The 12,028-nt window shown below is 47.2% G+C and overlaps 1 protein-coding gene across 2 annotated transcripts; it reads right to left on the bottom strand.

The window, feature by feature from the left end:
- Positions 1 to 51: 51 nt before the first annotated feature.
- Positions 52 to 11,855, bottom strand: si:dkey-256h2.1 (uncharacterized). 2 transcript variants are annotated; one of them, XM_030369387.1, is made up of 13 exons: positions 11,541 to 11,854; positions 11,195 to 11,300; positions 10,958 to 11,097; positions 10,443 to 10,615; positions 9,991 to 10,157; positions 8,913 to 9,053; positions 8,406 to 8,527; positions 6,100 to 6,268; positions 4,993 to 5,138; positions 4,354 to 4,484; positions 3,805 to 3,928; positions 2,031 to 2,164; positions 52 to 634 (listed from the first exon to the last, which is right to left on the bottom strand). In XM_030369387.1, exons 1-13 carry the CDS (start codon positions 11,611 to 11,613, stop codon positions 509 to 511), a joined length of 1,752 nt encoding a protein of 583 aa, XP_030225247.1. In that variant the 5' UTR covers positions 11,614 to 11,854; the 3' UTR covers positions 52 to 508. The 2 variants fall into 2 exon arrangements, with proteins under 2 accessions (XP_030225247.1, XP_030225246.1); XM_030369386.1 differs by having other exon boundaries at positions 11,195 to 11,855.
- Positions 11,856 to 12,028: the final 173 nt, after the last annotated feature.

Here is a 12,028-nt window from a genome sequence, read left to right as displayed (position 1 = left end):
GGATTTAGCCTGTTGCTAGCAGAATGGTTTGTACGATACGATACGATAATACTTTATTGTCAGAGCAAGTCTGCTTTATTTACAAACATCACAGACAAGACGCCAGCACAGGGCATCAAAAACAGGACATCAAGACAGGACCCGCAATCAAAATAAAAATTACAGCAACAGACGACAACATTTAAGGCCCAGAAGCGTGCATTCGATCTGGGATTTAATGCTTGGTTCAGTTCTAGGATTGACTAATAAGCAAAAGAGTGATGGAGCAGCATCCATTTCTCTGGGCTGCCCCTCAGCCTCCGATACTTACTTGTAACCATGTCCGAGCTGTAGTGAGCGGGCTCAGAGTTTCCCAACTTTACAGACATAACTAAGGACAAAGCATAACGTACATAAAGTACAAACTTTTCTTTAATTCTTGTTTTTAAATTCACATTCAATCAACAATCCACAAGTTGATGCATTTTTTGTAAAAAAAATATTATTTAAAAATTTCAGTGCGTTGAGGTCATCGGTAGTAGACCAGGAAGGAGGACATGATGATGTACCCCGGGTCCTTAGTGGGGTTGGGGTCCCGGCCCTCGAACAGGCCGTAGTACAGGATCCTGTTGGACAGCTGGCCGCTCAGGTCCAGCTGGGGAGACACACAGGGATTAGCTAAAACGAGATTGATCCAATGTCCCCCCCGGTCTCATTCATCCAGGGACGAATTACCGTGGAGGGCTGGGCGATTGATGGAATTTTGATCGAGATTTCGATTTTAGCGTCAAATGATCACAAAGCTAATACAATTATTATTTTTTTCATTAAATGTTTTATAGACAGTGCAGGACAGCTGGATACATATCTGTACATTATTGTAGATTTGATTTTCTTTTTGACCATTTTGTCTTATTTGGGAGAGACCAGAATAATGGTTATTATGATTATTTCCATAATCTAGCAGCCCTTATTCAGATGCACGTCGCTGGTGCAGGTGTTTTGCTCATAAAGCCCGTTCAGACCAAAGATTCACCTTGCAACGGCTTGCAACTCGCAACTCCTTGCGACTCCTTGCGACGAGACGGGCTGCGACGTTCTAAAACTGGGCCGTTCACACTGGCTGCAACACGCTGCAACGGGCTGCGACGCTAGGTGGTTTCCCTAGCAACTGTGAACGCTCTGGGATAGCTGAGAGCCGCAACAGCATCATTTTTCGTAGGTTAGGTTAGATTAGTTAGGTTTGCGATTAGTTAGGTTTGCAATTAGTTTTATTTTTATTTTGCTTGAGAGTAGGCTAGAGTTACTGTGTTTTGTCATTCTCCGGATATCGGATATTTCAATCGGATATTTTTATGCTGGAGTGGATAGTACGGTACCGGGACGGAGTAAGGCCGTGATGTACAAGTTGTTCTGTGCTGTGATTGGCTGAAGAGAAATAGTTAAATCGCTGCGTACTAAAACTGGACCTTGCGATTTGACGTGTTCAATCTCTGGCGACTCCTTGCAACTCCTTGCAACGACCAGTTCACACCGCCCCTGCGACGTTCTAAAACCGTCTCGTTGCAAGCCGTTGCAAGGCGAATCTTTGGTCTGAACTGGGCTTTAGGACGCATGCATGTAGACTGCGGACATTGGGATTCGAACCTAGTACCTTTCGACTGGGAATCGAACCCCATAGCCACTAGACTTCCATATCGGTTATACAAAACCATATCATATTTCTGCTAATGGTAGGTAAGGGATTAGGACATCGTGATAAAGCCGACAGGTAGACTGCTGCGGATTGGGATTCAAACCCAGTACTTTTCGGCTGGGAGGCGAACACCCTTGCCACTGCTATAGGGTAGAGAGGGGGTAGGACATCTTGATAAAGCAGACAGGTAGACTGCTGCGGACATTGCAGGCTTCGAATCCGGTGCCTTGTTCGAACCTAAGGGGTCAGACCCCCCCCCGCCGACCTCCCCCTCCCCCCCCGCGCCCAGCCCCTCGCCTTCACCCTCGGCTGCCTCTGAGGGAGGGGGGCCCGCTCAGCAGAGCTCACCACTCACCTGCCCGGTGACGTCCGTGACCCAGGGCCGGACAGGCAGCCCGCAGCACCATCCCGCCCGCCCGGACAGCCAGGTGCCGTACTCGTTGGGCACCGCCCCCTCCCGGACCCGCCGGGTGCAGCCCAGCGGGGAGCCTGGAACCACAACCGGTAGAACCGTGAGAACCGTAAGGACCGGCAGAACAGATAGGACCGTTAGAACCATTAGAACAGTGAGGACCGCTAGAACCGTTAGAACCATTAGAAAAGTGAGGACCGCTAGAACCGTTAGAACCATTAGTACAGTAAGGACCGCTAGAACCGTTAGAACCATTAGAACAGTGAGGACCGTTAGAACCATTAGAACAGTTAGAACCGTTAGAACCGTTAGAACAGTTAGGACCGTTAGAACCGTTAGAACCATTAGAACAGTGAGGACCGCTAGAACCGTTAGAACCATTAGAACAGTGAGGACCGTTAGAACCATTAGAACAGTGAGGACTGTTGAACCCTAAGAACCGTTAGAACCATTAGAACAGTGAGGACCGTTAGAACCGTTAGAACAGTGAGGACTATTAGAACGGTTAGAACCATTAGAACAGTGAGGACCGTTAGAACCGTTAGAACCATTAGAACAGTGAGGACCGTTAGAACCCTAAGAACCGTTAGAACCATTAGAACAGTTAGGACCGTTAGAACGGTTAGATCCATTAGAACCAACAACCATTGCCATTTTTTTTTTTTTTTTTTTAAATAAACAATTTATGATGACTATATGCTCTGTAAGGTGACCTTGGGTATCTTGAAAGGCGCCTCTAAATTAAATGTATTATTATTAGAACAGTGAGGACCGTTAGAACCCTAAGAACCGTTAGAACCATTAGAACAGTTAGAACCGTCAGAACCCTAAGAACCGTTAGAACCATTAGAACAGTGAGGACCGTTAGAACCGTTAGAACCATTAGAACAGTGAGGACCGTTAGAACCCTAAGAACCGTTAGAACCATTAGAACAGTTAGGACCGTTAGAACCATTAGAACAGTTAGGACCGTTAGAACGGTTAGAACCATTAGAACAGTGAGGACTATTAGAACCGTTAGAACCATTAGAACAGTGAGGACCGTTAGAACCCTAAGAACCGTTAGAACCATTAGAACAGTTAGGACCGTTAGAACCATTAGAACAGTTAGGACCGTTAGAACGGTTAGAACCATTAGAACAGTGAGGACTATTAGAACGGTTAGAACCATTAGAACAGTGAGGACTATTAGAACGGTTAGAACCATTAGAACAGTGAGGACCGTTAGAACGGTTAGAACCATTAGAACAGTGAGGACTATTAGAACCGTTAGAACCATTAGAACAGTGAGGACCGTTAGAACCCTAAGAACCGTTAGAACCATTAGAACAGTTAGGACCGTTAGAACCATTAGAACAGTTAGGACCGTTAGAACGGTTAGAACCATTAGAACAGTGAGGACTATTAGAACGGTTAGAACCATTAGAACAGTGAGGACCGTTAGAACCCTAAGAACCGTTAGGACCATTAGAACAGTTAGGACCGTTAGAACCGTCAGAACCCTAAGAACCGTTGGAACAGTTAGAACCTTTAGAACCCTTAGAATCCAGGGGGCCCTGCGGATTGGACGGCAGCGTAGGGAACAGACGACATATAGCCTGTGATCGGACAGTTCATCGACGACCGGATTGATTCGAGATGATTTAACATCAGCAAACCGATCCACCATGAATGACCCCGAGCATGTCAGTGAGCCTCCAGGCTGTTCACCGCTCACCTGCGTCGCTGAACTCCAGGCTGTTGTTGATGCCGTTGACGGGGAAGGTGTGGGACGTGACGCAGAACTCCCCGCAGCGGTGGTCATCGCTGCCGTGGGCGGTGATGACGGCGTACAGCAGGACCTGCCGGCCAGATCGCTCTCATCGTAAAGACGCAGGTTTGTACACTGGCAGTTGAGCTGGGACAAGCTTTATATCAGTGTAATATGCAACATTTAGATTCACATTTAAAACATTTAGTAGACGCTTTCAACCAAAGCGGTTAACAATAAGTACATTTGTCAGAAGAAGGAGAAACAACTATATATCGCTGTCGGTACAGTAAGGAGGTTCAGATAAACAAGTGTAACAAGTACTAACAATTGTTTGGTTAACACATTCCCTGTATACAACAAAATACACATATTAAATAAACAATAAAGGGTAAAGATAAGCAACAATCACACAACCCACACTTGGTTAGAAAAAGACAAAGTCAATTGTTGCTTGGAACAGATTTTACATCCAAAAAACTAAAAATAATAATATATAAATGGATTTTTTTTAACCTTCTTCGTGGAGTCTGGGATGGGGATTGTGATTGGCTGGCGACCCGTGTTGTAGTTCTTGTCAAACACTCCGCCACCATATAAGGGCATCACCCAGAAGGGGAAGCTCTGCTCTCCACCCTCCCCAGTAACTGAAAAATAAAAAGAACCAGTGTTTACATCTCCAGCAGCAGCATAATAACATGAAGCCAGTACACACACAATGGATTAGAAAGCACTGAAACTGAAAGGTTTCAGGAAACTATTGATTTATGAGTAAGTATTTTGGTTGGTACTTTTCCATTAACGGCATCTCGTGTTTGCTGTTGAAAATGTAATTCATGACAAACATTCATCTAATCTTCAATAAAGTAGGGAGAGAAAGAGACAGAGATACAGACAGACAGACAGACAGACAGAGATACAGACAGACAGACAGACAGACAGACAGACAGACAGACAGACAGACAGACAGACAGACAGACAGACAGACAGACAGACTCGATTATGTTAGTTTTGTGATCGTTTGACTCTAAAATCGAAATCGAGATCAAAATTCGATTAATCGCCCGGCCTTAGTACAAGTATAAAGTATAAATTAAAAAATACTATCATCCGTTTTGTCACATGGTCAGTCGTCGCCATGGCAGCGGTGGGTACCTGGGCTCTGGGGGGGCCTGAAGCGCAGGTTGAGGGAGACCACCCAGGGCATGGCCCACCAGGGGTGCTTCATGGTGAAGGTGCAGCGACCCGCACCCAGCAGGGGGATGAGGGGGGATACGTCCGTCAGCCAGTGGCCGGTCCCCCTGTCCAATCACAGGACAGACCCAGCGTCACTCAGAGGATGAGCCTTACTGAAGGAAACTCGTTGGCTGAACCGACACTCTGGGATCAGAGTGTCGAGGTGTCCCTGAGCAAGACGCCTCACCCTCACTGCTCCAAACGAGCGGGCTGTCGCTGTGTGGGGTTGACTCCGCCGTTGGTGTGTGAATGTGTGTATTAATGGTTGTAAGTCGCACGGATAAAAGCATCTACTAAATGTAAATGAAAGGCTATATCGATATTGAAGAACATTGTTAAACATATTGGCATCCAGGATTTGGTTCAATTTGGGGACCATTGTAACACATATTGGCATGATTTTTTTCTTACCACATGGGGACCGGGCAAACATTGTGTGGACATTGTTACACACATTGGAAAAAGTGCCAATGTGGGGACCTTATTGCCGTGCTTACGTAAAAGGTCTGTAACGTCATCTCACCTTTAGTGACATGGCCAAGTTTTGGTTGTATCATGATTAAAGAGCACCTATTATGTTTTTTCGACTTATATGACCTATAAACATTGTTAAAATTATTTATATTCATGTTTAACCATACTCAAGTGTCAAATAATGACGTACATGCATTAAGACGTATTCCCTGCCGTCTGGGGTGGCGGTGCAGAGTGCTAAACACTAGGGACGCCAGTCGCCATTCACTTTTCCGGGATTTATCTACGTAGAACATTCCGGATTTTCCTTGTACGGTAATGCTGCAACATGCTCTTCCGGAAGGCAACCAATCACAACGGACCGGGGTTGGCAGAAGGGGGGGCGAAGGGGCGGAGAATGACGAAGCCGAGTGTTGACAGAGAATGCTGAAAGCGCCCGGATGAGAGAAAGAGTTTCCCGAAAATCAGGTTGCTCTGTAGGAGTCATTAATAAGAAATGAAGACCAGAAAAGTAGTATAATAGGAGATCTTTAGGTTCTGGCTGGAGGTTACCTGCGGAAGGCGCTGATCCAACGGCCAAGCTCCACGTTGCAGTAGGGGCCCAGTGGGTCGCAGCACACCAGCAGCTGCACCGTGTGGTCCCAGTGGGCGCAGCTCATGTCCCGGCGGCCCGGGCAGGACAGCGCCACGTCCAGCTCCAGGGTGTCCGAGAGCAGCATGTCTGGGGGGCGGGCCGTCGGGAGGGAGAGGAGTATTATGGTTGTTAAAGCGCAATGCAGCGTACTTTCTGGATGCCGATGACACAATGTAAAAACTTTGCATCAGATCGTTTTTCTTTGTATTTTACAATACCCTAAATGTAGTATATTGGTTATACTAACAATAACCAGACTGACCTAGACGTTACTTTTTACTTATTTATTGAAAACCCAAAAACCTGGCTCTCGCGCAGAGCAACGGTACATCGACAGGCTAGCTCAGGATGGCTAGCGGTAGGATACTTCATACAGCAATAGCAAAACTACCCCTAGTGGTCAGATGTAAGTATCCAACTCTACAACACTAAGTATAAAACAAATAGCAGTAATTAAAAAGGACCTTCCAACCGTCCACCTTTGAATGGATATCACTACAGGCAACGATATAGTGATAGACCCTAGCGTCTCAGTGTTTCCCCCACGTTCACACAGCAGCGGCGCGCCGCCGCTGCTGAATTTTCTCCGCCGCTGCAATAAAAATCCTTCTCCTAATTTTTTTTTTTTTTTTTTTTTTACGTAGCTCCTTTTAGAAATTGTACAGCGCGTAACGTCAATTACGCAGCACGCGGCACATCGTCACGTAACCAACATCAAAGAAGAAAAATACACAGCGAGTGTGGCAGTTGTTGGCAGTAGGCTACCCTACACGGTTGCAAAGTTACATTGATTCTTGCAGTAGCGAGTGAAGCGGAAGATCGAAGAAAGAAGGAAAGAGAGAGACAGACAGAGAGAGAGAGAGACAGACAGAGAGAGAGAGAGACAGACAGAGAGAGAGAGAGAGAGAGAGAGAGAGAGAGAGGGAGAGAGAGAGAGAAAGTAAGTTGCTAAAATGTGTCGCTACATGACCACCAGTGTTAAAAACCCTCTGAGCCCAATCATTTTATTGTATCTATAACCCGCAACCTCCGTGCTTTTTTTCCTCTAGTATTGTGTGTGTGTGTGTGTAGGCCTATGTGTGTGTGTGCGTGTTGTCGCTCTTTTTGGGATCACTCATAGCCTTTACAGGAGCTTATATCCAGTCAGGAATTTATAGCCTAGGTATTTTCGGGAACTTTGAAAAATGAATCCATACTGTTAGATCCGATGTTGTTCTTTATTGCCATATAAAATCTGTTTTCATCACGTATTTTAGTTAGGGATTTATGCTAATCGCCTGTAAGCATGTGGTCATTAGCATCTGGCGACTTGTTTGAGAGTCAGCATCAATGGCCCCCCCACCACCACATTCCCCTACAGAAGAGCCCTGGAGCTCTTCTTTAAAAAGCCCAGGAGAATTAAATGCTCCCAGGCTGGATGTAGCCTTTGTGGATGAGTAAAAACTTCACAGTTCTCCGTCTGTTGTCTTCTTTGTCCTCATCCTCCTGTCGCTCTCTTGTCCTCTTCCCCTGACTCTCACTGTCTTACAAAGGAGCTGAGCTCACCTGAGGTCTATTTGTAGTGCTAAGGCTCACACTGATTGGTATTCAATTAGCTTTATTTTTTATTTTTCATGTGTGTGAGTCTGTGTTCTTTTCAAATTTTAGTTAGGTTTATATTTGCCTCTATTTGTAGTGCTAAGGCTCACACTGATTGGTATTCAATTAGCTTTATTTTTTATTTTTCATGTGTGTGAGTCTGTGTTCTTTTCAAATTTTAGTTAGGTTTATAATTTAAAAAGATGTGTTTTGCCCATTGTTGCAGGAGATTTCATTTTTGAACAAAGTGTCTTATGTAAAAAACAGTTATGCTTTGGGCATAGCAACCATGTTTAGTGTTTAAGCATTAGGCTAAAAATCTGTAAATAAATTGTGCAAATTATATTTGCGTTGTGGCATTTTTTGTTTAAATATTACTATACAAAAATATAAAAATCTGTAAATGAAGACACAAAAGGCAAAGTTACAACACTCCCATCTACAGTAATACACAGGACTGTTTGAATAGGATTTAAGTGCATATTCTCCTCTCAAAGTGCACCAGATTCATGCATTCCAATGTAAAGGGTACAAAAAAATTTCGGCATGTCCCCGGACCGCCCTACAGGGTTCGGGGACCACACCACCGCTGCTGAAAAAAATCCTGCGGGAAACACTGCTCGGTCTCCGAAACCGACAAAGGTACCTGGCGATATCTCCACTGTAGCGACGGCCCCCTTGTGTCCGTGCATCACGACCCTGTCGAAGACCGGGACCACCTGGGCCGGGGCCAGGAGCCGGGTACGCAGATCCTCAGAGAACTCAAACCTAGCGGGTAACAGCAGCACAACGTTGTTTGCTCTGCCTTATCATGACCATGGAGGTATAATCATAATGGTAAATGGACTGCATCTATACCACGCTTTTCTAACCGTTGGCCACTCAAAGAGCTTTACAGTATTGCCTAACGTTCACCCATTCATGCACACATTCACACACCGACGGCGGAGTCAACCGCGCAAGGCGAGAGCCAGCTCGTCGGGATCAGTCAGGGTGAGGTGCCTTGCTCAGGGACACCTCGACACTAACTAGCAACCCCTCCGGTTACCAGCCAACCTGCTCTTCCTCCTGAACCACATGCCGCTGGTTTGCTCACAACAGTGTTTGGCCTCTGGTGACTGTGGAGGTGTAAACACCACTCGGGTTACATTACCATTGGGCCTGCCAGTTGAGGAAGCTAAAAGAGGGATAGAGGAACCCGCCCATCTCCGACAGCACCCCCTGCTGGTCGATGGCGATGAAGATAAGCGGAGACGGCGTGCCCTGGAAGGAGACGTTGACCACTTGTCCGAGTCTAGGGGAGGAGAGAGACGTCAGAGGTTAAAATATGGTTCATATGGTTAAAAGATCACTTCTTTACGAAGCCACACTGAAACTGTAGTCACCTCCATTTTAGTGATCATCCTATCTAAAAGGTAAAAACAGGATCAATGTGTGCAGAATTGTAGAAATGAAAATGACCAATAAGCCATTTTTAAAATCTAAATATGCAAAATCCTACAAAAATGTTCACATAACAAATTAATTACGCTTGGTAATATAAAATCCAGTCTCCCAGGCCCCGTCCACACGAAGCCGAAACGGGCGAAACCGTTCCGGTTTCGATCTATCCGGTTTCGGAGTATCTCCGTAAAGACGGAGTCAAGCGAAACCGGGGTAGATCTGTAGAAACGCTGTAGTATACATGCCAGGCCCATAAGGGGCGCTGCTTCTGCTACAGAAATCCAGAAGAAAATTAAATAAGAAGAAGAGGCGAGCATGCGCATAAAGGCTGCCCCCCGAACCACTAACTACACAAACAAACAGTCAGTCAACAGTCTCAATAAATAATGGCTTAGCAACCCAACAAGGGACATGATCTGCTGCAGAACGATTACAAGCCTGTAGTCCGCCATCATCTTTGTTGTTGTGAGTTCTGTGACTCCGCGGGCTTAACAGTCATTGGCTAGAGGGTCGAGGGGTGGGGCGATGACGTCATGGTTTACGGTTTCAGTCGGTTTCAGGCGTCCACACGAATCCAAAACGAAACCGGGTAGATTTGAAACCACCTCCGAGGGTGGTTTCAGAAGTTTGCGGTTTCGGTCAGCGGATTCGCCGGCTTCGTGTGGACGGAAGGCCGAACCATTCAAGACCTTTGCGGTTTCGCCATGAAATCAGCTTTGTGTGGACGGGGCCCCAGTCTGACCCTAACCCCATTCGTTTGCTCTGGGGGGCTGAGAGTGACCCCCTACCCTAGGGCCTCGATCACGGACGCCTCCCGGTGGACCATGGAGGCTGGGACGTCCGGCAGCTTGGTGGAACACTCCTCCTCCCCCTGGCAGTTCATGTTCTGCAGGGGCCGGCCTTCCGAGGCCCACACCAGGACCCCAGAGGCGTTGGACTGGGCCATGCTCTGCACCTGACCTCACGGACACACACACAGGGTCAGGGGTCAGAAGGTCAACTGGTCAGAAGGTCAGCAGACAGGAGGTCATAAGGTCAGGAGGACAGCAGGTCAGGAGATCAGGGGGTCAAGAGGGCAACAGGTCAGCAGACAAGAGGTCAGAAGGTCAGGAGGACAGCTGGTCAGAGGGTCAGGAGGTCAACAGGTCAGGGGGTCAGGAGGTCAACAGGTCAGGGGGTCAGGAGGTCAGCAGACGGGCTGTTAGGGGGCTCCATGGTGTTCAGAGGATGGGCCCCACACCTTGGTAAAGAAGGAGCAGTTCCCCTCAGAGACCCAGGCCACGCGGCCGGCCACGCGGTCCGAGGGCTCACACCCCTCTCCTGCGTCCACCAGGTGGTACGACCCGCTATCCCAGTTGTCCAGCCAATCGTATCTCGCATCCAGGCGTTTCACGATCAGCGGCATCTTCCAGACTGTGAAAATAAACAACTTTAAGTTTTATTAATAAAGGCAACTATTATACATTTTACTCTAAGCCTTTTGTTAAATGTGTATGTTATGCACATATGGTTAGTTAGGCCTTTAAGTTCCTTAGGGAACATAGGCCATTGAAGAAACCCCTCCATCCTCGTATATCTGTGTATGGTGCATTACCATAAACATGGCACCCTCACTAAAAGGCAATAAAAGTATTAGAAGGTAAAAGAATAGAGAGACAATTCTTAAATCCACCTGTGGAAAGGTGTTAAGCCCTGATTTGACTGTACTGTACTGTCGCTGCTTCATCATGCTCTGGGTCGACATTGCCCACCCACCCTCGCTGGTGAAGGCAGCCTGGGCCAGGCCACATCTGGGCCTCGTGCAGACCCAGCTGTAGAGTACCGCGGGGATCCAGTTTCCCAGGGCGAACACCGGGAGGGGTGAGAAGTGCAGCCTGGACAGCACCTCTTCTCTCCTGTCGAGGTCAACATCCTATTAACAGGTGCAATCGGAGCGTGGGGAGTTTTCTGAGTCACTTCAAGCCGGTGTAAAGGTATTTGACTTGTTGTTACCCGTGCTGCAGGGCCGCTCGCTGCACCTGCCTCCTCATCCACAGCGCGTCATCAACGGCCGAGTCGTCCAGCGACAGGAACAGGACCTGCGTGCTGTCCGGGAGGTCTAGAACCAGGGCGGATAGGGAGGACTCATTGTTCCACAGGCACTCTAGAAACCCTGACTTGTGTGTGAACGCGTGGATAATCAGAGCGCCGTGCAAAGCCCCCGGGGAATAGCTGAGCTCCCCGTCCAGGGTCGGGACTCGGAAGGAGGGGGCGGTGTCCCCCGGTTCGACACCCCAGTGTTTGGTCTCGGAGCTGAGATCTACCGTGCTTTGGTCGAGGTCTTGGTCGCTTCCCTCACCCAGAGTCACACGTGATGTCATCAGTGTTACGACGAACCAAAGGTGCAAGCTCGCCTTGGAGGAGCGTGCCATGTTTTCGTGGTTCAATGGACAGAAACGAAAGTGAAAGAGCAACAACACCAGGACAGTGAGCCTACAGAAACAACGCGAACTGCGCTTGGTTCCATCATAAATGGTAGTTTTTGCAGGCCAGGTGATTTATGGCTAAGAACAATAGGTTAAAAACTAGTAGAAGGGTTTAATACGCGCCAACAGCCCTTTCCACCAAAAATTCGTTGAATAATGGGCGTATGGCCTGGCTACGGTGGCCCCAGTCGTGCAAAAATCATATTGGATGCTCAAGGCATTAGTCTTTTGAGCTAAACCTTTTTATACCAAATCATGATGCACGCAAATTGTGGTCGATGAGGGTGTGGTGAGGAATGTTAGGTTGTGTTCTCTAATACAATAATAATAAAATAATATAAATATAATAAATAATAAAGAG

This window comes from Gadus morhua, chromosome 11 (genome assembly GCF_902167405.1).
Source record: "Gadus morhua chromosome 11, gadMor3.0, whole genome shotgun sequence".
NCBI lineage: Eukaryota > Metazoa > Chordata > Actinopteri > Gadiformes > Gadidae > Gadus > Gadus morhua.
The sequence above is the reverse complement of the archived record's forward strand: the minus strand, read 5'-3'. Positions and strand labels throughout refer to the sequence as shown.